The sequence below is a fragment of the Aythya ferina genome, assembly GCF_964211825.1.
Source record: "Aythya ferina genome assembly, chromosome: 3".
NCBI classification, from domain to species: Eukaryota; Metazoa; Chordata; class Aves; order Anseriformes; family Anatidae; genus Aythya; species Aythya ferina.
The window spans coordinates 11,947,978-11,975,457 of record NC_140298.1 but is presented as its reverse complement, the minus strand read 5'-3'; the positions used below and the strand labels follow the sequence as shown (position 1 = coordinate 11,975,457).

At 44.2% G+C, this 27,480-nt stretch overlaps 1 protein-coding gene across 6 annotated transcripts; it reads left to right on the top strand.

Moving 5' to 3' along the window:
• The first annotated feature begins 4,929 nt into the window (after window positions 1-4,929).
• On the top strand, window positions 4,930-27,015 carry B3GNT2 (UDP-GlcNAc:betaGal beta-1,3-N-acetylglucosaminyltransferase 2). Of its 6 annotated transcripts, none has more exons than XM_084513552.1 (2): window positions 4,930-5,129; window positions 24,555-27,015. In XM_084513552.1, the coding sequence occupies exon 2, from the start codon at window positions 24,564-24,566 to the stop codon at window positions 25,755-25,757; it is 1,194 nt and encodes a 397-aa protein (XP_084369678.1). In that variant the 5' UTR covers window positions 4,930-5,129; window positions 24,555-24,563; the 3' UTR covers window positions 25,758-27,015. The 6 variants fall into 6 exon arrangements, with proteins under 6 accessions (XP_084369678.1, XP_084369679.1, XP_084369681.1 ...); XM_084513553.1 differs by lacking the exon at window positions 4,930-5,129 and adding an exon at window positions 5,479-5,635; XM_084513555.1 differs by lacking the exon at window positions 4,930-5,129 and adding an exon at window positions 5,791-5,906.
• The last annotated feature ends 465 nt before the right edge of the window (window positions 27,016-27,480 follow it).

Here is a 27,480-nt window from a genome sequence, read left to right as displayed (position 1 = left end):
GCCCGAGCTGAATATGCTATCCTCGTCGCCCTCATCTCACCAAGGCATGAAAGCAAAGGGAACGGGAGCAAAACAGCTCTGCGGGGCTTGCTCTTGCTGTGCTGTTTTGCACGAGAGGCTTGGTAGGGGAAGAGGGGGAAAACTGCAGTGTGAGGAGACCACTGAAAAGTTGTGTTTGTGTCGCTGACAAACCGTGCTGGTAAACTTTGCCTGCCCTGGGAGAGGCTTTTTGCTTGGCTGAATTCCAGGCTCGAGCCATCTGAGTGGGAAAACAGGCTGGTTCCTGGAAGAGCTGAGATGCTCCAGCTCCAATTACATGTTGCCTTTGCATTTGTATTTCCTTCTTATCTCCAGCATTTGAAAATCAGGACTGCCACTGAAGCTCATGCATGCAAGGGAGTGATCCTCAGGCTCCTGTTGTTATTGAAATCTTAACCTCTTATCTTGTGTCTTTAACCCTCTTGGTCACAGAGGCACACTGAGGTTTGTCCCACGCTTTCCAGCTGGATTTCTCTAGCTGCTCCACTCAGTCCACAGAAATCAGATAGATTCCTGTCATGGGCAGGCTTTGGTCCATCACAGAACATTAATTCCAGCCACACTGGCCTTACAGGAGCATTTGAACCCAGAGCACGAGGTATTTCCAAGAGGGACATTGCAAAGTGTTTCAGCACATGCCTGCCTGCGGCTAGCAGTGTTTTTGGCTATGAAGCCAGGGCGGTGGTGCTAACAGAAGTCATTAACGTTATGGGATGTGGTGCAGGGGGTCTGGGACAACACATCCATAACACTGGGAAGGACTAGTAAGTGTTTCTGATGAAACAGGTCCTGGGAGGAGGCAGGGACCATGTTCACAAGAGCGGCTGCAGGTACCTCGAGGGAGCAGCTTGAGGGCCTCAGCCCCACATCGCAGCGCTCGCAGCCGTGCTCGCTTGCAGCTTGGCTGCATCTGATGTTTCTTGCTCTTACTTTGCTGTTGCAAAACAGGAAGAGCAAGATAACCTTAAAGATTTTATAACCTGGGACTCATTCCTACTTCTCTTTTGCTCCTGGCAATGAACCAGTTATGAATTAACAAGCAAATACTAGAGAAAAGCCAATGTACATAGCTCAGCTGTAAAGACAGTAGCACCAAAAGATAACTTTTTACTACAGTGCACCCAACTGCTCTCAAAGCGATGAATAAATAGCCTGGAAAACAAAACAGAACAGAACAAAAACAGAAAATATTTTGAATTTGATCAAAAGTGAGAGTTGAATCCTTTTAAAAGACTTATTTTCTGGTTGTTGTGCATCTCACATGTCTTGTGGAAGAACTCCGGCAGTAAGGATTCGTGTCACCGAGTGAGCCAACACCAGTGCCCTGGACGTACAACTTCACTGTAGCCACCCTGTGAGAACAGTTTGATGCTCTGCGATTCACCATATCTAATAATTTGCATTGTGATGGTGTGTGAAGGTGAGATTTTTGATATGTAGGCAAAAAGCTATGCCAGTTTCGGACTGAAGCATGTGCATGCCTCTGACAACACCTGCAATCAAAAGCATTTGCTCTCTTCCCCAGGAGAAACAAAACACAGCAATTTACTACAGTGCTTGTAAGAAACCTCAACTTTACAGACCTGAAACATGAAAATTCTGCTTCCTTTCTCATGAAGTAAACCTCAGAACTATTTTAATATCAATTTTTTTTCAGGGCTTCCTTATTTTCACCCAGGCACAAGCAGCCATCCAGGAGAGATTGTGCTGGGATTGTGTTTCAAGCAGTCCATCACGTCTTGCTCCATCCTACCATGAATGCTGGAGGTGGCCCGGGGACCGTGCTCCCCAACAGTTACACTGGCGGGTGTCATTAGTGTCTACTCCATCATCAATGCTTTAAAAAGTGTATTTTATAAGGTTACTCATCACGCTGCCACTCCGCTACCCGTCTCAACAACTGGATATAAAATCCTCTTCCCCGGCAGGCCCTGCCAAGCTGCCTATGGTTTGTTTAAAGCAACAACAACAGCGAGCCTGGGAACAGCGTGTCTCGGTGCTGTTAGGAACTGGTTCCCATTAATTCATGTCTGAGGTTGTATCGGGTCATGACACGGGATGGCAGGGCATCAGGTGGATTTGTGTCTTCTGATGGCACCAGCGTGCGGTAGCCACAGTGCTCACCTTGCCTTACACTCCAGTGGGGTGAGGGACATACGGGGACGTGTCCTGGCCCCAGCAAGAGCACTTGGGGCAGGGAGGTGAAGCCTGAAGGGAGGATGTAAGGGAGAATTGCTCAGAGGGATTGTTTTGTGATAAGGAGACTTCATTAAACCTGATGACTGGCAGAGGAGATTTGGGTTGGAGCCCTGCAGCCGGCATTGCGCTCGCTCTTACTCCTGGTGGGACTGGTTAATTGCCAGCAACAGGTAAGAAACCTCCCCAAATTTAATGCTTTGCCCTACATGATGTGCAGTTACAGGGAAGGTCAAACTACCTACACTCAGGGGAGTGGAGCTGTGAATCAAGCTCCTGCCTTACTCCCCACCGAAGTTTTTAGGGTACAGCTGCCCCAAGCACAGCAGAGATATGGCATTTAGGCAGCAGTCTGACGATGCGCTTTGCTCAGTGGCGATGTGAATTGAATCAGGGAATGTGCTTGGATTAAAACACCCTTCCTCCTCCTTAAGGTTTCACAACGCAGCCCCATGACCAGTCGAGTCGGCACGATTGCAGAGGAGCAGGCACGGCTGTGGGTGTGGGACCGGGAGGAGGGAGAAGTGTCTTTCCCCCAGACAGCACACTTCTATTTCACTTTTGTTTTCCTTTTTTTTTTTTTTTTTAATCGATCTTGAAGTGTAGTGTTATGAAATCTCCTTTACAGTGGAGCCTAGCTACTGGCTGCCAGACACTTAATTCTCCTTTCAAGCCTTGTATTAGTTAATGAATAAAAATGCTTGCCAGTTTAGGGTAATTCATCCCTCTTCTGTAATCTTTCTACTTTGATAGTCAGGACAATTTTAGTGAAACGTGAAGTACATATATACATATTTGAAGAGGAATGAAATATGCATTGTCCCTCTGAATGTGTCATGGATGGGAACGGCCCTTTCTTACTCCTGAATAAGATTTTGGAGTAGCCTTAGGACTGCTTCAGGAAACTTGCTGCAGGTCTTTTATGGCCTCCAATGCTTCATGACACGGCGTATGGGGAGCTGGGTATGTGCTGTGGATACTTGTGTTGCTTACCAAGCCAGTTGTGTCTATGGCTGTGCACATCAGCTACCCAGTTTTGGTGAAAAAGAGCGCTGTAAAATGGAAGAGCATGAATGTGTAATTTTGTAGAGATTCCTGCTTTGCAATGAAGGCAATTTTTAAATGACTGCTTGCTTTGGTTGGGTCTCTCCTTCAACTGGCTTGACAATGCAGGTGCTTAACAGAGCAACAAAAATGGCATGTGTTCATTTTCTTCCTGTATAGGACAAAAAGATGTGAGGATCACAGTCCCAGGGAACTGTAAGTCGGTCTGCTAGTTGCTGTTGATCTGGCCATGACAAGACTGAAGACTGTGCTCCTTGTTGTAACAGCGTACATTTTAATGTTTTATTTCAGTGAGCATCCTGGGGCTCAGAGATTTCTCTAGTCTGTTTAAATAGGGCTGCTCAGCTAGGATTTGTAGTCTCATCAACTTTGCAAGTAAGCAAGCAACAACAACAGAAAAAGAGGGTTACTAATGAGCGAGTGAGTCATGCATGATTAGTATCAGCTCTACAGGGCAAATTTCCAAAATTTGAAACACTCAGAACCTTCATTACTAAGGCAAGCAATGATAGCCTAAATCGGTCCCTTTCTTCCTCCACCTGAAATCTGACAGAAGCTTTGTGGACCATCACCTAAAACTGAGCCAACTGCCTTCTTGTTTAAAAAAAAAAAGGAGAAACCTATTGCAAAATGTGATGTGTGACAGCACTTTCCAGTGAGGTTCAGGGTTGTTGTTTTCTGCTTGATGCTGTGTGGAAAAAAGAAGGAAGGAAGAAATATTGTCACAACGATGTTTTGTAGCCAGAATCAGCAGCCCTCAAGTGTAGAGGCGGCCGCTCAGAGAAAGTCTTCAGAGTAGGTTTCTACCTCAGAAGAGTAGGTTTCTACCTCAGAAAAGGGGTTTTTATTGCTGTATGAAGGAGGGGGGGAAGTGAAACCTGCCTTTGTGAGGCAGAAACGCGTTCACCTCAAAATGGTGCCTGGGGTGGGCACCAACCTGTGGTGGGGGGAGCTGGCGGCACCTCCCTCCTGTGCTTACAGGGCTGATGTCTTCATGGTTTGGGGGCACCGGGGGACATTGATTTTCCCGTCTCGTTTCTTTTTTATTATTATAATTGTTTATCAGAAAGGCGTCGAGGGGGATCATGGCGTCGGGGGGGGTGGAGAACGAGGCGGGCGGGCGCCATGGCGGCGCGACTGGGCAGCTGTGCTGGGCTCCGTGAGGGGATGGATCTTCCGTGAAGGGGGCTGCCGAGCCCCCTGCAAGCCGAGGGGCAATACGGGCGAGCGGCAGAGCGGTAGCGGGGAGGCTCGGGAAGGACCCAACGAGGGGGCGCCGCCAACCCTCCTCCCTCTACCCGCCCGCACAGCAGCGGCGGGCGCTGAGCTCCGCCAACCACAAAACCAACCAGGGCGGGAGGGGAGGGAGGGGGGAGAGGGAGAGGAGTGGGCTCAGCACCGCCCCCCCAGCGCCCCACCCGGCCCCACGGCACGCCCCTCGCCCTCCCCGACCAATCCGCTGCGGCGCCGGCCTGGGAGGGCGGGGCTTAGTGGGGGGAGGGGCGGGGCCTTTGGCGCCTGGCCACGCCCCTCGGCGCGTGAGGGGGCTCGCGCGGCGGCGGTTGGTGCGCAGCGCGCGCCGCGGACGGGCGGGAACGCGCGCGGCTCTGCCTCAGAGCCCCCAAGCGCCTCCCCCCCCCCCTTTAAAATTCGCTTTTCGGGGCTTTTTTTTTTTTGTTGTTGTTGTTTTTTCACCTCTTTTTTCTCCCGTTCCCGGCCCCTCTCGAGCCGGCGGCGGGAGCCCAGCCTGCGGGGGAGCCGGGGGAAGCAATGGTGGAGGTGGCGGCAGGCGCAGCCCCGGCGGAGCCCCGCGGCAGCAGCCGGGCGAGGTGGGTGCGAGGGGGGCGAGAAAACAAAATTTAAAAAAAAAAAAAAAAAAAAAATATATATATATATATATATATATTTGGCGTTCACCTCCCCGCCCCCGTGCTTGTTTGTGTGGAGGCTGACGGTGTGTGTGTGTGTGTGTGCAGGGGAGGGCGGATGGAGCCGTGTTTATTTATTTAGGATTTTTTTTTTATTTTTTTTACCATTTTTTTAATTTTTTTTTTCCTTGGGGGAGGTGGCAGGCGCTGAGGGTGGGGTTAAAGCACGCGGCCACGGCGGCTCCTCTCCTCTCCTCTCCTCTTCCCCCCCCCCGGGGCGCACAGGGGCACATGTTGCAGCAGCCCGGCGAGGAGGCGGCCGCGCAGCCTCCTGGCATGGGGGAGGTCGGAGCAGCGCGGCGGGCTCCGGGCACCGGCCGTGCCTCGTCCCTTTGCCTTTTTCTCTTCCTTTCGGTCTAGGAGAGGAGATGCTGAAGCCCGGAGCTCCCGCAGCAAGAAACCTTGAGGTGAAAGAAAAAAAAAAAAAAAGAAAAAACAACCCAGGCGTTGAGTTACCGCAGTGCCGGCTGCTGCTGCAGTCCCTGCCGGGCTTGGAGGAGAGGACGAGGGGTCACAGCAGCTCCCCTCGGGGGTAGGGGACACCTCGGCGGCAGGCTGTGCCCCAGGAGGTTAATCATTAAGCTTCGTTTTGGCCGCGGCCCCGGTGCTGAGGAGGTGGCAGATTTCGAAGCGCTAACGTTTGGGCTTGAGGTCACCACCCTGGATAGGGAAAAGAGGGTAAATGCCGGGTTTTTAGCTCGAGTTGGCTGGGAAAAATGTATGTTGTTGCTTCATGTGATGATGCTTTTCGGTTCTTTGAAACTTAAGGAGACATACTGTACCCTGTCAGGAGGGGACTTCAGGTTACTCACTGCGATTGTGGCCAAACTGCAGCTCACAATTCGTTAGTCATCCTGCAAAAATTTGTGGTGAAAGTTACTTGAGTAACCCTTTAGTCTGACCTCCCCAAATGCTCTGTGCTGTCAAGAGTTGATTATTAAACAGTCCTGTTTAGTTTAACTATGCAAATCAAGAGTTTACATGATTCAACTATCTTTTCCTTTTCCTTTTCTTTTTTTTTTTTTTTTTAAACTTCTGGCACAGAAGAGTTTACTCGGGATGCGGAAGAATGCATGCATAAAATTACATGCAAATATATAGTCTGAAAGTTTTAGAGGAAGCATGATTATAGTGCTCTCCTTTGAGGAAATTTCTGGTTAATTATTCCTCCCGTCCTAACGAGGGACAGGCTCGGTTTTACTTCTCTCTTGGAGTTGCTTAAAACGGTTTCGTGTTCCTGCAGTTCTGCTTTTGCGTCAGGTTTGGATGCTGTCACGGAGGGGTGTGTGTGGGTGGGGTGGGGCGGGGGGAGATGACATGCAGGTGCGTGGTGCCGTCGGTTCGGTCGCTGCTTCGTTGAGGTGACAAAGCCAGGGGCTGGCGCTTGGGACCAGCCGCCTCGTCACCTCAGTGACCCAGCCTAATGCCTGTTGAAACCCCCGGAGGAGCTGAATTAGCGCTGAATTATTGCCGGGTGCGCGGAGGGAACGAAACGGAGCATCAGCTTTTCCAGTTCAGCTTTCCCAGGTATCATTTTCAGTTGTTTAAATGGGGGCAGTGCGCAACTTGAAAAGAGAACAGACTCTTTGTGAAGTAACAAAATATCCCCTCTATATCTTTTAATACTTGATAATATAACAGCACTGGTTGGAATCAAAATCTCTTTGCTTAATGGAAATCCAGATTTAGCTGCTCTCTCCGAACATGTGCTTTTCTCCCTGCAATGTTGCAATGCTGTCCTTCTGATGGAAGGAGGCAACAAACATTGCATAAAGCGATCAATAGTTAGAACTTGTTTTGAGTAATTTTATCATGTGAAAACTGGTTTTGCTTGGATTTTTGTTTCTGGTCCCCGTGTACTATAAATAGAAGAAGAAAATGGAGGAAAAGGAGGTACAGCCGCAAGGTAACACTGCTGAAGGAACTTGTTTTGAAGGTCATGCATTTGGTGACTGGGAGTGCTAGCTAACCCTCTTGTGCCCCGTCTGGTAATAGGTACAGCTCACCAGTCTCCCTAGACATCGTTCCTAACGAACTGGATGTCGCTGGTAATCAAAAATTTGATTATTATTACCTGCAGGCTCCTCCTAATTTTTTAAAAAAATGCTTCGGGATAATGAAGATGCTGCTGAGGGAGTCAGTGCATTGGTATCAAAGGAGTGATTCCTCTAAAAGGCTTTGAAAAATGAGAAGCAGATAAGGTGTTTTTGTATTCCACGCTGACAAATAGATGTCATTCTTTGCATGAGTAAGTTACGCTGTGTATGGGGGGGAAAACGGCTGGATTGCCCTGACTTTAAGGCTCCTCTACTCTGACTGCCAAGGCCTAGATCCTCAATAATTATCATTTTACTGCCACCTGGTGCAGCTGGTTTTGTAGTGGGGCTCGCTGACACGCTTCTGGGGTTTGGTAGAAAGCGCGTGAGCAGCTCTGTTGAAGTGCATCAAGGAATGACATTCCAGGTCGGTATTTCACTGGATTTGGCCGTGTCTCCTGCTGGAAAAATCACGTTTGTTTCTTATCTTTTTTATTCAGATGAAGTGTTCGTGCTCTAAATGGTAGAGCCTGGTAGGCTTCTTCTAGATTTGTCATACACTTAAAGCTTTTTGAAGTGTATACTTCTAAAACTTGCCAAGAATAGGCCAAAAAAAAAAATCCCAAAAATTCAGGAATATGCTCATTGTGGCAACGAGGTTTTAATAATCTCTTTTATTTAGTTTTATCACCGTGTCTTCGTAGCAAGCACGGAGTATGGGGAGGAGAAAAACAAGTATTTGAATAAAATGAGGCTTTTAACAAGTTCCCTTTTCGTATTTCTGGAAGGCTGCTAGAGTTGATCAGCTTCCAAAAGCTTGGAACTGTTTCTCTTCTGTGTTGCTGGTTGAAGATCTTTTCCTAGTATGTATATTTATCACATTTTCTCTTGCTGTATAGTAGAAGTGCGTAACTAATTTTGAAGCAAGTAGATACCCAGGTGCTTTTCAGATTGCAACTTTAACATTTTTTTCAGGTATGTATCTGATTTTAATTGCTAGTAGTTGTTTCTAAAATAACATTTCAGTTAACAGTTAATTTAGGAAGAAGGTGTGGTCATTATGGTTTTGAGCATGAGAGAGCACGGGATTAGTATTTGATGTTTCTACTGTCGTAGGCTATATTCAGACAAGCGCTTCAGACAGAAGAATTTGTTGCTGTGAGTGCAGTTAAAAATTAGTAATTTAATCTGCCTGTTATGTAATGGTGTGACCTCGTGAGTGTATCTTTAGATGTTTTTATCGGTCCGCCGCAACTTTACAGTTGTCTTGTGCAATTCCTATGGGCTTAAAGACAGCAAAAATAACCTAGAGAAGATGAAGTTGGAATAGTAAAACACAGGCTCTTCCCATTACTTTAGCACAAAGCAAGCACGTTGCTAAGTGAAAGCTGAAGAACAGATACCTCGGATCTGGTTAGACAGCAGCACGTTTTTCTTCTTTTAACACAGGAAGAACTGACAGGCACGCTGAGCTTGATCCTGCATTTCTTTTTCACTGATTTCACTGGGCGTTTTTGGGTGTAAAAGCTGAGTATGCAGTCCTCAGCAAGTCTGCATGTCATGTAAAACAGAAGGAAAAGACTGGACCATTACAGTGCCTTGCGATGAACTGAAAGAGTCATTGAAAATTGGTGTTTCAGGAGAGGCAATTAGCATTTAAGTAAAGAAACGAATCCCAGTGTGTGATGGGTGTGGTGCTGAGATTTTTAAAGGGAGAATTGATGAACTGATTTCATCAGCAGTTGGTTAAGAGTTTTGTTGTTTCAGATACAATAGCAAGTGCTGAAAAACATAAACTTTGAGCTAGTTTTGTTCATCTTTGTAAATAACTTCTGAAATTTAACAGCTGCTTCATGTTAAGCTCACAGAAGGGTTATTCTGCGAGCAGACTGACAAATGACACAAATCACAAGCCAGCTATCTAAATCAAACGAGCAAGAAATCTGCATTTTTTGGGGCGGATGACTCACTTCAATCTATTTCCATAGAAGATGAACTCTCATTGGTGACGAAGCACCAGAGAATGTGCAGGTTTGTAGGAAACGTGCACGAGCAGTCGAAAGCTACACACCCCACCAAGGCTTCCTGCCCCAGGCTGCCACTCAGCCCGAGTCTGCCGGGTTTCCTGCTGATGGCATCCTTCTTCAGCTGCTCTGGGCCAGCTCGGCGGCCTCGCAGCCGCAGGGAGAATGAGCTTTCCCCTTCTGGGGGAGGAAAGCCGTGAGACCGGCCTGGCTGCGGGTGGAGGTGAGGCCTCTGAGGCAGCCGATGGTTTTTGGGAGGCATAGCGGCGGCAAGAGCAGCGCTCCTGTTGTTGTGCCGGCATAGCTGTTTGTGCAGCTGTGTGGTGAACTGAATTGAGGAACCGGTGGGGTTGAGAAATAACCTTTCTGTTTGCTTGTCTTCGGGGTTATGCGTAATGTAATACAGGGAGCTATGCAGATCTGGGAAAGGCTGGGATTTCTTGGTCTGGTTTAAGGAGTGCAGCTTGCTGAATGTCAGATTGTCCCATGGATTTAGTGGTGTTTCACCTTACTTGGGTGATGATTTTTTTTAGGCATACATGTAAATGTTAGAGTGGTTGTGGAAGGCTGTCCTTGGGATAGAGAACATTAATGCCAACTGTTGATTTGCTTTTGAGTAAAAATAAGGTTACAAAACAGCTTGAAGTTGATTACTCAAACTGCTCTCAACTGCAGTGGATAGTTTCGTATTGGTATGCAGGCACCAGGTACAGAACAAATTCCTGCTTGGATTTAGAAGCCTCTAATCAGGTTAGGTGCTTACCTGCTACTGGTATCAGTGGGAATTAAAAGAACAGGAGTTAATTGCTTAACCCGCTTAAAGGTCTTTTTGCAGAAGCCTCGAGGTATTGTATGCATCCTCAGCTGCCTAAAAGTGTGGGAGAACTTTGTTCCCTTTTCCTTAAACTTGATACGCTAGAGTGAGATTAGTATTTCTCCTTTTACAAGTGTGATGGAGGAAAACTTCCCCACTTCACAACTCCACTGTTTTTTTTTCTTTTTTTTTTTTTTTTTTTTTTCAATGTTGAATGAATCAGAAAGATGGAAAACCTTTTTTTGTGTTTCTGGTATTTTACACTTCAATCCTAAACCAAAGAAAGGCAAAGAAAAAAACCTTCCATGTATTTGCATTCTTTAACATTAATTTAGTTCAGTACAGTAAATTGAGAGGCAGATCCAGAAATTCTGACCATTATATTTGCATTATGAATTTGGTTTGAACTGACACTGGATTGAGCAACTGCGTAGCGTTTGCTTTGGCTGGGGTACGTGACCTGAGGTGGCTGGGGAGCTTATTGTCACTGCTGCCTGTCCCCTTACCCAGCTGCTGGCTGCAAACGCAGCAACTTGTGGAAAGTGAATTGAAACAGTCTCTTTCTCTTAAGGAGAAGTGAAATGGTCTGGGGGCAGTAGCTGAAAATGACATAGCCATTTATAGCTTTCTTGCTTTTTTTATTAGTGTGGCTTCTGTCTGACAGTCTAACACTGGCAAGAAGATAACGTAGGAGTAAGGTTTTCGATGACCTGAAATACAGCGCTTAAGGGATGGGTTTGTTAGTTGATTAAATAGCGAACGCTGTGTATGCGGATGTGAAGGTTGTTGGAATATGGTTAAGGCAGCACTAATTACTGGTTGTAAGATAGAGCTCGTGGAGATTGACGAGATGAATTGGCTTGTTTGTGGATGTTATGGTTATTTGCCTCTTCAACGGGTAGATGAAATACATATTTATTTATTTTTTTACTAATACAGCATAAAAGTATGAAGTAAAACAGCGAGTCCAACAGACTTTATTTTCAATTGTTCACTGAAAGCAGCAGTCAGGTTTGCACTGCGTTACCCCTTTGTTCTCTCATACCAGGACCAGCACCAATCCCTGTGCTGACTGTGGGAGGAAGGTGGCTCGTTATCCCCTTCCATAGCTTTCCAGTCGTTATGGGAAGATGCTGCTCCAGTTGAGTTATCCCTGTAACAGGTACCAGACCACAGCACAAGCAGTGGTGGCTGTGCTAGCTGAAGAGCGAACCAACTGATGGCGTTACAAAAAGTGCCAGAGACTCAAGCCCCGTCGGGCCCTGGTGTGGTTGAGCCAGCCCAAAGGCTGGTGGCTTCTGGTGGGCTGGGGCTGATACTTGCCTGGCTGGTGAAGGTCTGCAGACTGCAGCAGCAACGTGCTGTTCCCTGAAAGCTTATGTAGATAAAAAATAGGATTGGCTGTGGGCTGGGAGGGTCTTCCCTCTTCTGCGCCGCTACTGCATGTGGCACGGTGGCGAGTGGGTCTGGCTGAAAAGTAATTGCTGCTTTATTGCTAAGTTCTTCGTTGGCCTTTTCAGCTCCTGGAACTGGCTCAACCCAGACAGTTCTGTGCAAAGGTGGGATGGAACCATGCAGTTTATAGTGAAAGGAATAAATAACAGAAATATGTCGGCCTTGACTGACACTGCTTTAAACTGCCATGGAACTATACCCCACTTGAAATTGAAGTGATAAATGATAATTTTCTTCTGAGGAGTACTTCTGTTGCCATCCAGTTTAACCTCTTCTCTGGATTTTGTGAGATTTACTGTTCATCCAAGATGAAAATACTCAAAGGTATTTTAAAAACTGAAGTTCATAAATCAGAAGCAGACAGCTCTGGGTTATTCCTAACAAACGTCACGACGGCATAACTCTAAAGCTTGAGCTGACCTTAGAACGGCATGTGATTTTTGTGTACCGGCCTGGGAAAAACAGGTTGCTCTCCCTGCTGTGGGCCCTCAAATACTGAGGTATTAAGCTCGAGTATTTTCATAGTAAATTGAGACCTTCCCCAGGGCTGGCAGTGTGAAATGTCAATTAATAAAAACCCCACTGTTTTTACTCCTGAACAGCAACTCCCTCCCCCCTTTTTTTGTCGCTGTACTTTGGATGCATGGTTAAGAAAACCTGCGCAGGTATTTAGTGTGGCTGTATATGCTAGTATGGAATGGTAACGCTGGCACGATGCACCAGTGCACTGATTTAGAGACACAGCTGTAGGTTTAATTGCCTTATGTAGCTGTGGTATACCTGTGGAGATTTACTGCTTTTTTTAATCCCTGTTGTATGCCCAAACTAATAGTTTATACCAATAGAAAAAGTGGAATATAAGCTAAGCCTGAGTTTACGGAAGACTTTTAAATATGAGCAGAAGGTTTTCCTTGCATGTACCTTCATCTCCTACAGGGACATTGGAATCAATTCTAGTATGAATCGATCATTCAGCTGATTCAAGGATTTAATTTTGATTGCATTAAACGCAATTTTAACTTGCACTGAATTCAGCAGGTATATGATCTTTAAATATCATCTTTAAACTAAAACCAGACTTTTTTATTTTTTTTAAGGGATGTCTGTAATATTTTCAAATATTGACTGGTTGGGGCTTCTCTGAGTGATTTTATTGGTAATAGACTTTCTAATTTAAAAAGGAGTAAGAAGTAGATCCCTTCACAGTTAAATGTATTGTGACTGGTGGTTTTGATACAGGGTTGGACGTGTTCAGAGTGAGGTAGTGGAGATGTTGTGGTGTAAGGATCCCTGTAAGGATTCTGTCAGACAGGAATTTCACAAAAACTGTCCTTCAAGAAATTTTAAATGTTTTCATTGTAGTCCTGAACTACCTTACAAAGAAAACTTGATCCAGAGTTTGTGGATGTTGCTGCAATACTTCTAAGCAGGAATATGAAGTTAACTTCTGTTTTAGGTGCTGTTTGAGTAGTGTACCTGAAAGCTGACCACCTGGTAACTTCTGACCTGCTTGTGGTGCTAGAGAGAAGGAAGCAGCTGGAGCTACTCAGAACGGTGACAGAAAACATGCTTACAGTATAACTTAGTCCTTCAAACTTTGCGGTTTTGGTAACAGGACTTTAGCAGTAATGAAAAAACAGTTCAGTCTTTTTACCACAGTCGGAAGCTGACACCGGTAGTCTTGGGACAGCAGTTGAGTCGGATGGTAGGGAGTTTGGGATTCTCAGTACGCTTTTACAAATTGTAGTGTAGTAGGGATTTCCCCACCTTTTGGTAGCAACTACTGACAAGTTAACTTCTTGAGTTTCGTCTTCGCTCAAAGCTGTTACGCTAGGTCTTTAAATGCTGTGTTATCTGATGATGGCTTCGAGAAGTGAGACCTGGCGGAGAAGAAACCTGCTGAATTTAGGAAGTGGTAGTCTGAGACACGTCAGTATTGGTAGTGCTCATAGGTCCCCTGAGGCAGCTGCAGGGTCTGTCTCTGCTGCTGCTGGGGGACTTGACTTCAATGACGACCCGATTCAGTGACAGACAGAGCGTGCATGCCGGCGCTCTTATCTCATGCAGACTGAGTCTTCGCTCGGGTGGTTTGTTGTCTGGGTGAGACCTGATGATGGAACGTGGTCCTGTCTGGCTTGTGGGGTAGAGGTGCTTTGTTGGGACACGCTCTCCCTGCTTGCTTGTGGTTGTGACTTGGATGAGGTTTGAGGGGCTGCAAGTGGAGTCTTGCGTTGTTCTTTCCTTTCAGAACAGTAGCTCATGGGGCACGTGATGACTTTATCATCCTCGTGCCTTCCTGCTCTCGTCATTGCACATTTTTGGCAAGTAGCTGCGTGGAATACTTGAAATGAACAAAATGGCAAGGCTAAGGTAATAAAGCCATTTTCGGTGTATGTACACGGTGCTAGATTGTAGGCACTATCAGCCTGTGTGGGGAAAAAAGCTTCTGTCTAATCTGTAGTTCAAATTATATGATCAATTCTGTAAACAAGCTGAGGGTCACAAAACTGGGCTGTGATTAACAATTCTAGATGGTATTTAGAGAAAATGCCATGTGTTTTATGTACTGGTGCTTTTAAAATTCTATAAATCATGACTTTAAAGTTAGATTCTCTTGTATTTATCTGCATGTTGTATAATAACCTTCATATATTTTATAAAATAATCTTAATTATGAAGTTGTAAATTTAACAGTGGTGTTAATTTCCACTTTATGTACTGTTAGAGGCTATTCCTTTATTGCTGCATTTGATCCACCGCAGGAAATGTAATACAAGACATAATGCAGAGAGACTTCTTGGAATGTCACCTTCATAATCCGGTAGCTGCTATAAGAACAGAGGGGAAGGTAGCTGTTCAGGTACAGAATGTGGTATTAGTGCCCAATAAAGTCAGTCAGAGCTCAGGAAGATACTTGCTTTTTGCTGTAGTTTTTCCTTGGCTGATGGTTTGAATTTGAAGTTTGAATTGTTGCAAAAAGTATGTGGGCCTAGCTTGGATGCCTGAAAAAACGGGCCTTGTGGGTGCAACATTACAATATCCTAAAGGCTTCTTTCCAAGCTTGTTAAATCACCATTGGACTGAATAGTACAAGACTGGTTTGTCTTCCTTAAGTTTATCAACCACTAAAGGAAAAAATAAAAAAGCATATCTGTAGGATACGGGATTAAATGCTTGCCACATGGAGTGAGATCTTTGTGTGGGGAAGTTGCAACAGTTTATTTCTCTTCCCATTTTTTAGCAAGTCAGTTGGAAATGAGGGATTTTCACCCATCTGTTTGCAGACATATGTTTGTTCAGCTTATTTTTAGGAGATGGATCCAAGCTTTTTTCCCCTGTGATTGCAAACGTAACCTGCCAAATCAATTTAGAATGAACAGTGCAGTTATTTCCTGAAGCCTCCAGTGTTGCTGCTGCTGCAGGAGAAGGTTTCTTTGTAGGACGTGCAATTTAGAACTTCTTGAAAACTATCTGTGAAGATAAGAGGTCTTATTTAAAAGCAATATCAGAAGAGGGGGGACAGTGAAGAGCTTTGTCCCTATGCCTAGGGTAGCTCTGAAGCTTGAGGTTTGGGGATTATTATTATTATTATTATTATTTATTTTTTTTTAACGAAGGATGAGGGAACTGAAGCTTGAATTCTTCTAAACCAGTTTCAGACTTGAAAAGGTAGTGTGCCAGTTAAGTTTGCAACTGGTAAGATAACCCTGTGGTTGGGCTGGAGGGGGTCCAAGTTTATTGTCATAGCTACTGTCAAGTTCTTCTGTGAGCTGGCAGCGTGGGGGTTAGCACTGTGGAAAGCAGTGATTAACAAGGAGGCAGCACTTTTGTGGCAGAGAGTGAGCTGAGCAGCAGAGGAGCACAAAAATGCGTGCCTCATTAGAAAACAGGCAAGCACCTAACAATCCTGGCAGTTTCAGATGAATTTCTGTGTTCATGAAGACTTCACTCCTTGTTTTCATCAGTCTGTCTCAGAAAAGAGGGAGGGAGAGTCCTTCTAGGAAGGGAGTTCCCTTACTAACACTATCTGAAGTGTAGCCCAAAGCTGATTAAACTGATTCTGTGCACAGCATGTGTCGTTCCCTCATATCATAGGGTATGGTTATTAATATTAAGGCTTCAGGTCCACTTCAACTTTTTACCTGACAGCCAAAATAAATAATAAATACCAATAACTTGTGGGTGCTAGAAACTGAATTGAGATGATGTAACTTCATGTAGGTCACAAGACAATGATGTCTTTCCTGGAAAGCAAAAAGAACAAAATCTGAAGTCTTTCATCAATTCAGCATCACCCTACCTGCCATAAATGAAAAAGCTTCCTAAGCTAGTGAGAATGTGCTCTGTGTGTGGGGAAAGTTATTTTTTTAATTTTGTGGCTGTTTTTTCAAGTAATTCTCTTCCCTTACGGTGTTTAGCAGGGCTGCCCATAATATCTGGCTTGAGCCTTTACTAAGCACCATTGATATGGCTCTAAAAAGTGTTTGTGAAGTCTCTTACTTGTGAGATTCAATTAGTAAATGCTTTCTTTGTTGCCATATCCAAAATGACTTAGCAGAAGCAGGGAGGAAAAATGACAAGGATACACAGCAGCGCAAAAGATTGCTAGAAAGAAGAAGACTAGAACTTTTCACCTTGGCAAAGAAGAAACTGAAGGCAGATGAAAATTTGTTTGCTGCGCCAGCTATAGAGCGGACAGGGGGAATAGTGGAAAAATTTCTGTCTATTATACTTGCACAGAGTCCCCGTTTGTCTGGTAATTCAAAATCAAGTCATTCCAAGTTCTTGCTGTATGAAGAACTGAGGAATTAATTGCCAGTAAAGTTCACAAAGGTTGAAGATATAAATGGGTTCAAAGAGTGAGTGGAAAAAGTGAGATTAGCTTCGCTAACATCAATTAAATGTGGTTCGCATGCAGTTCCTGGCTCAAAAAGTACTCAAGTACCTTGCTGCAGCAAACCAGGTGAGTGTTACTAGAGAAATGCCTCACTGTCCTAGTGCGTTGTGTCCTTTCTTTCTTTTCGAGGAAAATGTTGGAACTGTGCTGAAGATAACTAGCGGGGAGCAGAATGGAAGCAGTATGTGAAGTTAGATTGGCTTTTACTCAGACTATTTACAGTTCTTCATGCCTTGAGCTGTGTTTAGGGAAATTACAGGCACATCCTTCCGTGGCCTTTTTAGTTACTTGGATTGTGAAATTCCATACCCATGTTGTGCTGGTGACTCTTGGTGCTGAAATGTGGGAGGACTGACCTTCTCGAAAAACTAAATAACGTGCTGAAAGACAGTTCAAAGTGTGTTGCAATTGATGAAAGTAAAACCAACTGCTCTGAATTTCTTTTTGCGTGTAACGTGGTGTTTTGGTAACTTCTGCTGGGTCTGTCTGGGCTGGAGTTAACTTGCCTTGCAGCAGCCCATCCCAGCCAGACCCAGCACACTTCCCCAAGCTGGAACGTTGCTTCAGACTGACTGTGGTGTTGGAAGAACACAAAACATGGAGCGTTACTCAGCAGTAGCCCCTGCAGCGTGCTTCTCCAGAAGCAGAATACCGGTATCTGTTGAACACGTGCCAGTTCTTAAGATGTTCTTAATTACCATTGTGTAAATGTGTGCCTGTGTGAAGTTCTGAGAGGAAAAAGTGATACGATTGTGTGTAGTTAGAAAAACAAATAGTGTTCAAGTTCTTAAAGTTGGACGGAGCACAGATTTCTTGTGTAACAGTTCAGGGATCTTAACCTCTTCTGTATGTTCTCAGGCTGTTGTTGGTCACTCCAAGACTGCTTTTGGCTCGCTGAGTAGAACCGAGGTATTAAGGGACAGATGCCTCTCCCAAGTGGGTAGAGAGACTGTGCATAGCTCGTGATGTGTTTAATTAAATGGAGTGTTTTATTATCATTATCTTCAGAGCAGCAGTGCTGCTATTGGGTGCACTGTTGCTAGCACTATGAGGAGTTACTGTGTGCACACCTACTACAAAGGCTATCAGGCTTCAAAATGAAGCCACATGTTGAGATCTAAGTCTGCATAGCCCCAGTTACAGCTTATCTCTGCAAAGAGCTTTCAGAAAGATGGAGGGGTTTTAGAAAATTGAATTTCAGCTTTGTTTTAACAAATTCCTTACGGCCTGATGCTGAACCGGTAGAGTGGTAGGTGTAGTGCCTGCAGGTAGCAAGGATTAATCTCTTTTGACAGCCTCGGTAAGCAAATGGACTTTTAATGCTTGGGTATGGCAGTCAAATACTGCATGCGAGTTACTCAGCCCACTTAGGAAATACAGCGAAACTCCAGCCCTCGGTAGATGATACAGGTATTTACAGGTAAAGGTCATGGCTTCTGTCAGACTCAAAGAAGAAAAAATTAGATGTTTTACCCTGTCTCTGCATGATCTGCTCAAAGACTGGCATTATACGGCTGCTTGCACCAGGGCACGTAGTGTTGCTGGTATGATGCTAGCTAGCCTCTCGTTAAAGGATGGCAAGGATTACAGATCTAGGACCAAGGCATTACTGGTGTGTTGTCAGTCATCCCTGCCAAAGAGGAGGGGGAATCTCTCTGCTCCCTTTTTTTTTTTTCCTCTACAGTGAAAGCATACTGAGTTGCTCTGATGCTTATCAAACCTTCCTGTGAGCCGTTTTAGTTAGCAAGCACACCTGCTATTTCTCTCACTTCGTTTTCTGCAGGGTTAGTGCTGTGAACTCATCTACCAAGGGGCCTGGTGGAGCTGCTGCAAGGGAGGGATTAGGCCTGAGCTCTTGGAGACACGGAGGAGGAGGGAGCCTCCACCTGAAGGAGGCCTCAGGTGGTCTGGTTGTTTCAGCTGCGCCTGGATCCACGGCCTGGCACTGCTGCGAGAGGTGAGGGTAGAGGCAGGCAGGTTACGCTCATCGGTTTTCTCTCTGGAGTCAACATGAGCGAGCCGAGGTTTGATTTCATCTAGGAGCTCGTTGCCAATGCAGGAATGTTGTGCAGTGTGGGAAGGTGTTGACACCGCCGGAGGTTGTCCGTATCTTGCTGTTCTGGGCTTCCTTTCCTGGGGGAGTTGTTAATTGTCTGTGCTAAATATTCAAGCTGATTTAAGGCGGTTCTGCTTTGGGTGGTTTGCTGAGCTGCAAACCTGGGTGATACACTGCTGTCGAGATGGCTCGCTGATAGTCACAGCTTGCTTCTGTGGCTGTTGAGCGTTTGTGTCAAGACTTGAGATCAATAAATACCACTTGTAAGTAAAAGCATCAAGGAAGAATGTTTTAATAGCAGACAACTGGTCTTGGAGTCAAGTTGATGTTCAATATGTCTAGAAAAACTACTACATTTTTTTTTTTTAAATGGAACTACAATGTTCCATTGAAAATGGCTGGTGTCTTAGGCTCCCCGGAACTCTTCCTTTCTCATGTAATAAACAGGAATACTGCAATTACTTCATCTTGCTGGAAGAGTTTGTGGGTATTCCTGTGCTGTGTCGTGGAGCTGAGTGCAGATCACTGCACAACAACAGACTATGTTGCCTCTTGAAAGCAAGCCAACGTCCTTGCATGGTTCAAGGTTGTGCTGTGTGAACCTACCTGCTGACTTGGAGCTGCTTGCTGCGCAGTGTTGTTTGGCATTATGGTGTGTTTAATGAAACTGAGCTCTTTATTTGAAGGAGATGATGGAGCCTGCTTTCAGTAATTACAGTAATACTTCTTCTAGGGGTTAAAATTGAAGTAGTCACCAGCAGTCTGTCCACTTGCGTAATTTATTGTGGGCTTTGCTTCTTCGGAACAAGAAGACGACTTTCACATTTCCGTCGATATTAAGGTGCATGGGATTGCTTTAACTCCTGTAGCTCCCTTCTGAATGCCTGTTCTTCTATGTCCTGGTGCAATTATGCTCTTAACATCATTGCAAGGGGGAGCTTGGGATGGGTGCTCATTTCTGTACAGAGACTGACAATGCAGTCTGTAGAGAGCTGCCAAGGAAGCTTCAGTGTACAGCAGTGGGACGTCTTCGGAGGCTGCGCTGCTCAGCAACTTAAGCATCAGTAATAATCAACAAACAGGGTCAGTATTTTGTGTTTGAACATCCGGCTCTTCAATATAAGGGTTGCTACTAAGAAACTTGTAATAAAAGAAAGTTCTACTCATTCTGAAAGTGGTGTTCCTGGAACTGATGTATGGTATCTCAGCTACCAGAGGATTAGCTACTTACATGTTATTTTTAACAGTCAGTGGGTGTTTTGTTGAGTGTATGCAGAATGAACCAAGTTAGGTACACACTTGGTCTGACTTCTGATGAAAACTTTTTATAGTTGCTTGCTTCACTGGTAAATTTGTTAGGGTCAGCTGTCAAAATGTTCCCCTTGGCTGCTTGGTTTCATGTGGCCATGTCCTTGGTTATGATGGCATTCCCAACGGAGCACCTTCCTGTCCTGCCTTGAAGTAGGACAACATCTGGATGTGGAAGCGAGTTCCAAGTCTTCAGAATTTGGATGATACGGGGTTGCACCCAGGTGTGTGTTAGTTAGGACCAGTTAGTGCACCCTCTGAGCCCACTGGGCTTCGTTGTCTCTATCCTAGAGATGATTGTTTTGGCAACACCAGCCTCTCTTCCTCATACCTTTTTTTTTTGTTTGTTTCCTACACCTAAACCTCAGCAGAGGTCTTGGCTTGTTTTTGTGCGTAGCAATGTCTTGCTATCGGGGTTTAAAACTATCTTTGTCATGTGTTCCACATGCTCACTGCATGAGGTCATTACAGGGTGCTGTGCGAGGGCTCATCAGAACTCATCGGTAGGATCTGAAGTCCAGTGCGAGACTGTCAAACTGATGAATCACATGGGGCCGTAGCGTGCACTTTGATAGTCCTGTTTTGACCTTAAGTGTGGCTTCCTCCAGACTTAGCCCTTTTGTCACGGGGTATGGTGACCCCGTTTGTCAGAATGCTTGCCTCCAGGAAAGAGCGTCTTGTGTAATTCCTGGGTGTGTGGATCACTGCCTGGCCCACAGTGGTGCTGCTTTCTTCCCAGCTTCCACTTTTTCATCCACCTCTTGATCCCAGTGCTCCCTTGTGACTTTTCAAATTTCCTTTTCTCAGTACTTTAGGTTGACTGCAGTGGAGTAGAGCTGAAGAAGGCAAATCCTCCCCCCCCCCATTTATGCAGAATAAATCACCCCAAATACTGTCTTTGTAGTGGGCCCTTGGTTCATCCCGAGTATGGTTAACGTTAACCCCGTTTTCTTGTCACATGGTTGCTTTCTAAGGGCGGTGAACAAATGGACTTTGTGTGCAGTGGCAGTGACACACAGCTGTGCTGCTGGAAGTTGCATAAGCAGAAATGTGGGGAGTTGTACAAACTTGAGCTGATTGCTACAGCTGTCTGCAGATCGCTGTAGCTGAGAAGTGGGAAGCGGACAGTGAAAACCCACGTTTCAGATCACCCTTGAAAGTAGGTGGCTTTCACCTTCCTAGCCAAAGGTGGAACAAGGTTTTGTAGGGTTTTTGTTCCTGAGGTTCTGTATTGTGATTTGCTTTACTGATGTATGTGCTCATTTTACTTTTTATGTTAGTGAGCTATGTGCTGTAGTGTTTCCTATTTTTTAAAACAAAAAGCAGCAGGAATTTTTCAAGTAGTGTTGCTTTGTACTGCTCTTCGTGGATCTTCAATGAGTTCTTACATCAGTTTTGTTGGATGGATTTAAGTATGAACTGAATCCCTTCTAGTTTTTTGGCTTCCCTAACAGATCTCCCATTCTCATCAGTCAAAGGAAAGGCAGCTGGAAATTTTGTTATACAAATGGTGATAGAAGCTATTACTGGAATAGGAAAATATCTTGTGATCTGTCCAGATGGCGGCCACCAAGCCAGAAGTCGGAAATGGGCACTGTCCTGTGCTCCACGATGCTGCTCCTTAGCAGGCTGCCCAGAGCACACCACCTCCCCTGCGCCGCCGCTTCAGGCAGCCACTGCAGCGTCAGCAAAGCAGATGAGGAACAGAGAACTGCCTTGAGACATGGGCTGAAAAATAAAAAGCACCGACAGCAAGACAATAAAAAACAACCTCTCCCATTACGATGAGGATTGTAATAAAACTTTGTGATAAATCCCGTTCCCTAGAAATGAAATGGTCTGCTGGGCATTCCTTATCACTTATGTCTTGAGATGTCATGATGGAAGCGAGTACTAGCGGACTTTGGATAAAAAGGATGGACTTTGAGATTCCATCTTTATAGAAATAGTTGTTCTGATCTCTGTTCATTTTGTTGCTTTCAATTTGAGAAGTCAATCTGACACTATGAGCAAGTGTCTAACACAACCCCTCTTTGGTGTTGTTTTTCTTTCTTTAGATCACCTTTTTAACAAAGCACTTTTAGTCCCTTTTTTGTGGGTAGCCTTTATTCTTGGCTTAGTGTTCATAGTATGTATATTACTTCAATGCATTGATAAAAACCTTGTGTAGACAGTTTTTAATTACAGAAGAGAATGCTGTTGCGCAAAATTGTTGAGATCAAGTCTTACGTAACTTAAGTCTTTCCTGTATTGATACCGAATGTTACCTGTCTTCTCAGAAATATTAATCAGCATTATTTGATAACTTTTACAAAATGAGACTGATACTGGAAGTGTGCTGATACGTGGGATTGGCAGCACTTACAGTGTGTTATTTGATGGAGCCACGCTGATCTTGCTAGACTGGTGTTTTTTCTGATGAAGCATACAACCAAGTCTGTCTAATGGAGATTTTTCTGTGTAGGATCCATGTTCTGTTTGCTGCAGGGCTACAAGTGAAAGAAGGAAAATGAAAGAAGATCTTGTAGTTACATAATCTGAATGCTTAGTCCAAAGACGTTGATGTGAAAGGTTTTATTACGTCGCTGAAATACTCTGCAAGTGGTGTTCTGAACACTCTCAGCTCAAGCATCCAGAAGATGAATTGCAAAAGTGTCGAACGCGTGGAGCTTAGTAGCCGGGGGCTGTGACCAGATCAGCTGCACAGCGCTACATATTCTGGAAAATCAGGCTCTGACTGAGCTCTTGACAGTCCTGTGTGTGTTTGCTATTTCTGGGGGAGCTTCTCACCCTGGTGTCCCTGGAGTACAGGGATCACAGGTAAAGTACCGCGTCACTTTTTTTCTAGCGAGGGTGCTATAGAAACGCCTAAGGACAAGGTAAATGAGCACTGATAGGGACGCTGAGCTGCATGGAGTGGTACAAAATGCAGGCAGCTGCTTCTCCAGCATGTGTGTGTACTGAATGGGAAGAGGAGATACATAGTAGATGATGGTCTCTGGTTTTAGTGGAGGCTGCCACTGCTTTCTGACTGTTCAGCTGTTTGGCTTGTGTTTATGGTCAGTGCCATCATTTGTTTGTGTCTTCGAGGTATGGAAGAAAACTAAAAAACTAAGCTTTGAACTGCAGGCTTCACAACTGGCTGAGAGCAGGACACTAAAGAAGGTAGTTAATGTTAGCCCCCAAGAGCATATCTGAAGATCAATATGCAGATGCTACAGGAAATCAAATGAAGGAAGAATAGGGATTTTTCTCGGGACAGTTCCTGCTTTCTAGGAGGGTTTTTTGGTTTTGCTTTTTTTTTAATATTCAGTACTACTCTCCCTTTGGATTTAGTGACAATTCAGTGGTGAAAGAAGAAAAAAGGATCACTGATTTACCTACTGCTGTCTAACTAAAAGTTGTACTTGGATTGCTGAGGAGTAGAAGACTTAAAACCAGGAGAGACCAAGGGTCACCATAGCCCAGGTCTCTGGTGATGTGGAAATATGTAAAAGGTGAAGAGAAGCACACTTTGCACTGTTAATCAAGTATACCTTCCTGACTGCTAGTGCTCTGCCTTCTTAGCTAGCATTTATAACTGGACTTGTGTTCTTTTATTTTTTTTTTCCTGGTCTTGCTGTAATTGTACTTCAGGCAAATGAAAACTGCTTCAATGGTTCCGTATGTATCTGAAATGTAATCCGACTCTTATTCATCCCGAGTTACTTTCTAGTCTGACGTCCTAATTTAGAATGGTTTGTTGAGTTTTTGTGTAGTTTGTACATTGGCTCTGTAGCCCTCTGGGCTGGTAAACAGCTGGATGAGTGTTACTGCAGAGGAACATGGTTGCTTCGCAGTACACCTTTCGTTCTGACAATGTGGAAGAGAGAGGGGTTGATCCGTTTGCGGTCTCAGTAAGAAATGGAGATGGATTTCCATATAGCTTTTGCGACAATACTTGCTATTATTCCTGGTCTTACATATATCAGAAACCTCTGCTTTTTTAATTTCTCTTCAGTTGATTTTCTTTCCTAGAAATAATTGCACTTCATTTCCTGCTGCCATTCACTTGCTTTTCCAGTTGAAGAAAAAAGTCAAAATTCATCTTATCTTTTGCCTGCAGAGAAGTGAATAGCAGCAATGCAGCCGGTCAGTTCTGTCGGCCACTCTCCCAAGGAACAGCCAAATGAAATAGCTAGAAACAAACTGTCTGCTATAAAATTCAGCTCTGCCTATTCTGTAGTTGGAAGGTATAAAAATACGAGTATAAAAGCTTGGAGCTTATTTTAAAAATAACTGACCTTATTGTACTGCAATTCATTGCGTACCCTTAAGCTCACCTTGCTTGCAAAAAAAAAAAAAAAGCTTCTCTGCCTGCCTTTGCCAAGCTGAGGGCTCAAATTCTAATTACTGTACAGTCAAAAAATTCAAGGAGACTTTAATGAGGATCAAAGTGTGCTTGCTAATCTAGACACTGTAAAATGCCATGTAAAATTCCTAAAGTGGGAACTGGAAGCTTTACATTCCTACCAGCATTTTGTTGTCCTATGCAACCCCAAACCCTGACTAGCTGCAGGTGTGCTTGTATTAGAGGTAGATAAGGTTTTGGTTTTGGTTTTGCTTCTGTTGTGTGTAGGTGACCTCTGTTTTCGGGCTGCCACCTCGCTTGTTCTTCTTCTGAAAGTGGCTTGCGTTTTTATGAAATCAAGAACTTGTTAGTAAGAAAGCTAGAAATCTGTTATTTCTCTTTCCAGATATGAGAAATGAGTGTTGGACGCAGAAGATTAAAGCTGCTGGGAATTCTGATGATGGTAAACATTTTTATCTATGTCATTGTGGAAGTCTCCAAAAGCGGCAGCCAAGAGAAGAATGCCAAAGGCCGTGTTATTATACCGCGCAGCAAATTCTGGAGGAAATACACTCCTCACAAAGCTTATTGGAACAAGCAGCAACAGAAGCTCGAACTGCTGTACAACCCGATCCTGACTTTGCTTTCCAATATGACTGTGGAAGAGAACTTAATTTCTAACGCGAGCGTTCTCAGTTCCTGTGATCCTGACCCGTGGGTGACTTCAGAGGTTAGTGACTTTGCAAACTTGCCAGACAGATTCAAAGACTTCCTGCTTTATTTGAGATGTAGAAATTACTCATTACTAATGGATCAACCAAATAAGTGCAAACATAAACCTTTCCTGCTGCTGGCTATTAAGTCACTTATACCACACTTTGATAGAAGGCAAGCAATTAGGGAATCCTGGGGCAAGGAAATAGAATCAGGAGATATAACAGTCAAAAGGGTCTTCCTCCTTGGGCAGACCCCACCAGAGGATAACTTTCCTGACCTTTCAGACATGATAAAATTTGAGAGTGAAACCCACCAAGACATTCTGCTCTGGAACTACAGAGACACTTTCTTCAATTTAACTCTGAAAGAGGTGCTGTTTCTCAAGTGGGTCAGCAGCAGCTGCGCAGATGTCCAGTTTATTTTTAAGGGCGATGACGATGTTTTTGTGAATACCCATCAGATCCTGGATTACTTGAAGAGCTTATCAAAGGACAAAGCCAAAGACTTGTTCATAGGTGATGTGATCAAAGATGCTGGACCTCACAGGGAAAAGAAATTGAAGTACTACATCCCAGAAAGTGTTTATGAAGGTTCGTATCCTCCATACGCAGGAGGCGGTGGGTTTCTGTACTCTGGTGATCTGGCATTAAGACTGAATAATGCGTCCGACCAGGTACTCCTCTATCCTATTGATGACGTTTATACTGGAATGTGCCTTCAGAAGCTTGGGCTGGCTCCAGAAAAACACAAAGGTTTCAAAACATTTGACATTGAAGAGAAATACAGAAATAACATATGTTCCTACACAAACTTAATGTTAGTGCATAGTAGAAAACCTCAAGAAATGATTAAGATCTGGACACGCTTGCAAGATCCACACTTAAATTGCTAAAGTAATGTGCAAAAGTGTCTTAAATACAAATAACTTTCCAAGTTTGGGTCTGACTTTCTTGGTGAACCATTGAAGCTCTGTTTAACAGTTCTTTTAAAATTTTCTCTGGAAATTCCTTCCTATACTTTTGAAAGTGACAGTAATACTAAAATTGGAGGGGATGGCACCAAGACTTGGTCCTGTTTTTTTCCACTGTCCTGGTGGTCATTATGTCTCAGTATCTATCTAAATTTTAAAAAGGACTTGAAAGATGTGGCTTGCTGTCAGTGATCGGTACCTGTATTGGAAGCAGTGATTGCATACTATGGAGCATCTTTCATTAATTGTGATGGTGGAAGACAATTTTTTTTTCTTGAGTAGCATTTGTGCGGGGCTGTGTGGAAACCACTGTAAATTAACAACTCACAAATTGGAGGAATGTAGTTTTTGCTTTAAGTATGAAACACGAGACTTAATTTTTTAACTTACAGTTTTCAGTCTTTACGCACCCCAAGCAGTATTTTCTCCTTTTGTGCAAAGTGTGCCTGTGTCTGAAGGATTTACCCTTTTATTAGATGTGTTTTTTTGGTGTTTTGTCTTTTTTTTAACATGGCAAGAGCGTATTGTGGTTCCAAACACCCCATAAAAGAGCTGAACATATAAGGGAAAGGCAGAACAGATTTTGTTTGGGGCTGGGCAGTAGGTACAACGCAGCTGCTGCCCACCCTGAGCTTTACCCATAAGGTAAAGCTGACTTGTAACTCACGGTATTTATGTGAAAAGCTACGCTGGTCAGTCCTTGATTTCTGTTTTGGCACTAAAAGTGATCAGGTAGCTGATTTGATAAAAATAACTGAAATTGCACATTGCTTGTGAGAGCACGGTTTGGATCTCCTGTAAAGCAGTAGCGAGCCTAGGATTGTGCGGTTCCTGAGAGGTTTGGATTTTGAAACAAACTTTGAAGTTGCATGATGTCTCATCTAGAGTTAAACATGTTCTCAAAGCTCAGATTTTCTTCTGTATTTCCACATCTTGCTTATAAGAGCTATTCTAAATAGTGATTGCTTCCTTTGTATATGTAGAAGTGCCTGTCTATTTATTGTTCAGATGGAAGACCAAAACATTTTCTTAAATATATTTTGTGTAACATTTTATTTGTATAGTGTTGTCACTCAGATATTTAAATAGAGCATGATATTTTAAACCTGTGAGATGTGTAACATGTTAAATAAAGCTAATTGTTATTTTTGAATTTGAAAAATAAAATGTGATTTAAATATTTCTTGTGGTGCTTCATTTGAGATGCAGTGTTGGCCTAGTGCAATCACACTCTGCGGCATTCAGTAACACATTTTGGGAGTTAAGAGGCTTAATTCAGCAGCTTTAACACTTGGGTGTTATCAAGAAAATGTTGCTGCACTTACCAATGGATTTGTTGGATGCTGAAAGGGATGGCAGCTCTTGCAAGGGTAAGGAAAAATCAGATGCCCTAGGAAAAATGGTACGTAAAAAAAATCATTGATGCCCATATGGCAATGCCATTCCTCTAATGAAAGGAGCCAAGGAGTACCTCGGATGGCTTACAGTGTAGTTTCTGTTTAAAATAACTCTAACTGTAGCTCTTCAGGTTTCTTGATGTGTTTTCCTGCTCCTTCCTGTATCTTGATGTGGGATTTTCCTGTTGCCTGGTTGAGGGGTAAGTTTTTCTGGTCTTGCACCTCTCCCTTCTGTAGGTATTCACTGC

Excerpts from the sequence above, each read along its gene's own strand:
- B3GNT2 (XM_084513552.1), top strand. The coding sequence starts at position 24,564 with ATGAGTGTTGGACGCAGAAGATTAAAGCTGCTGGGAATTCTGATGATG.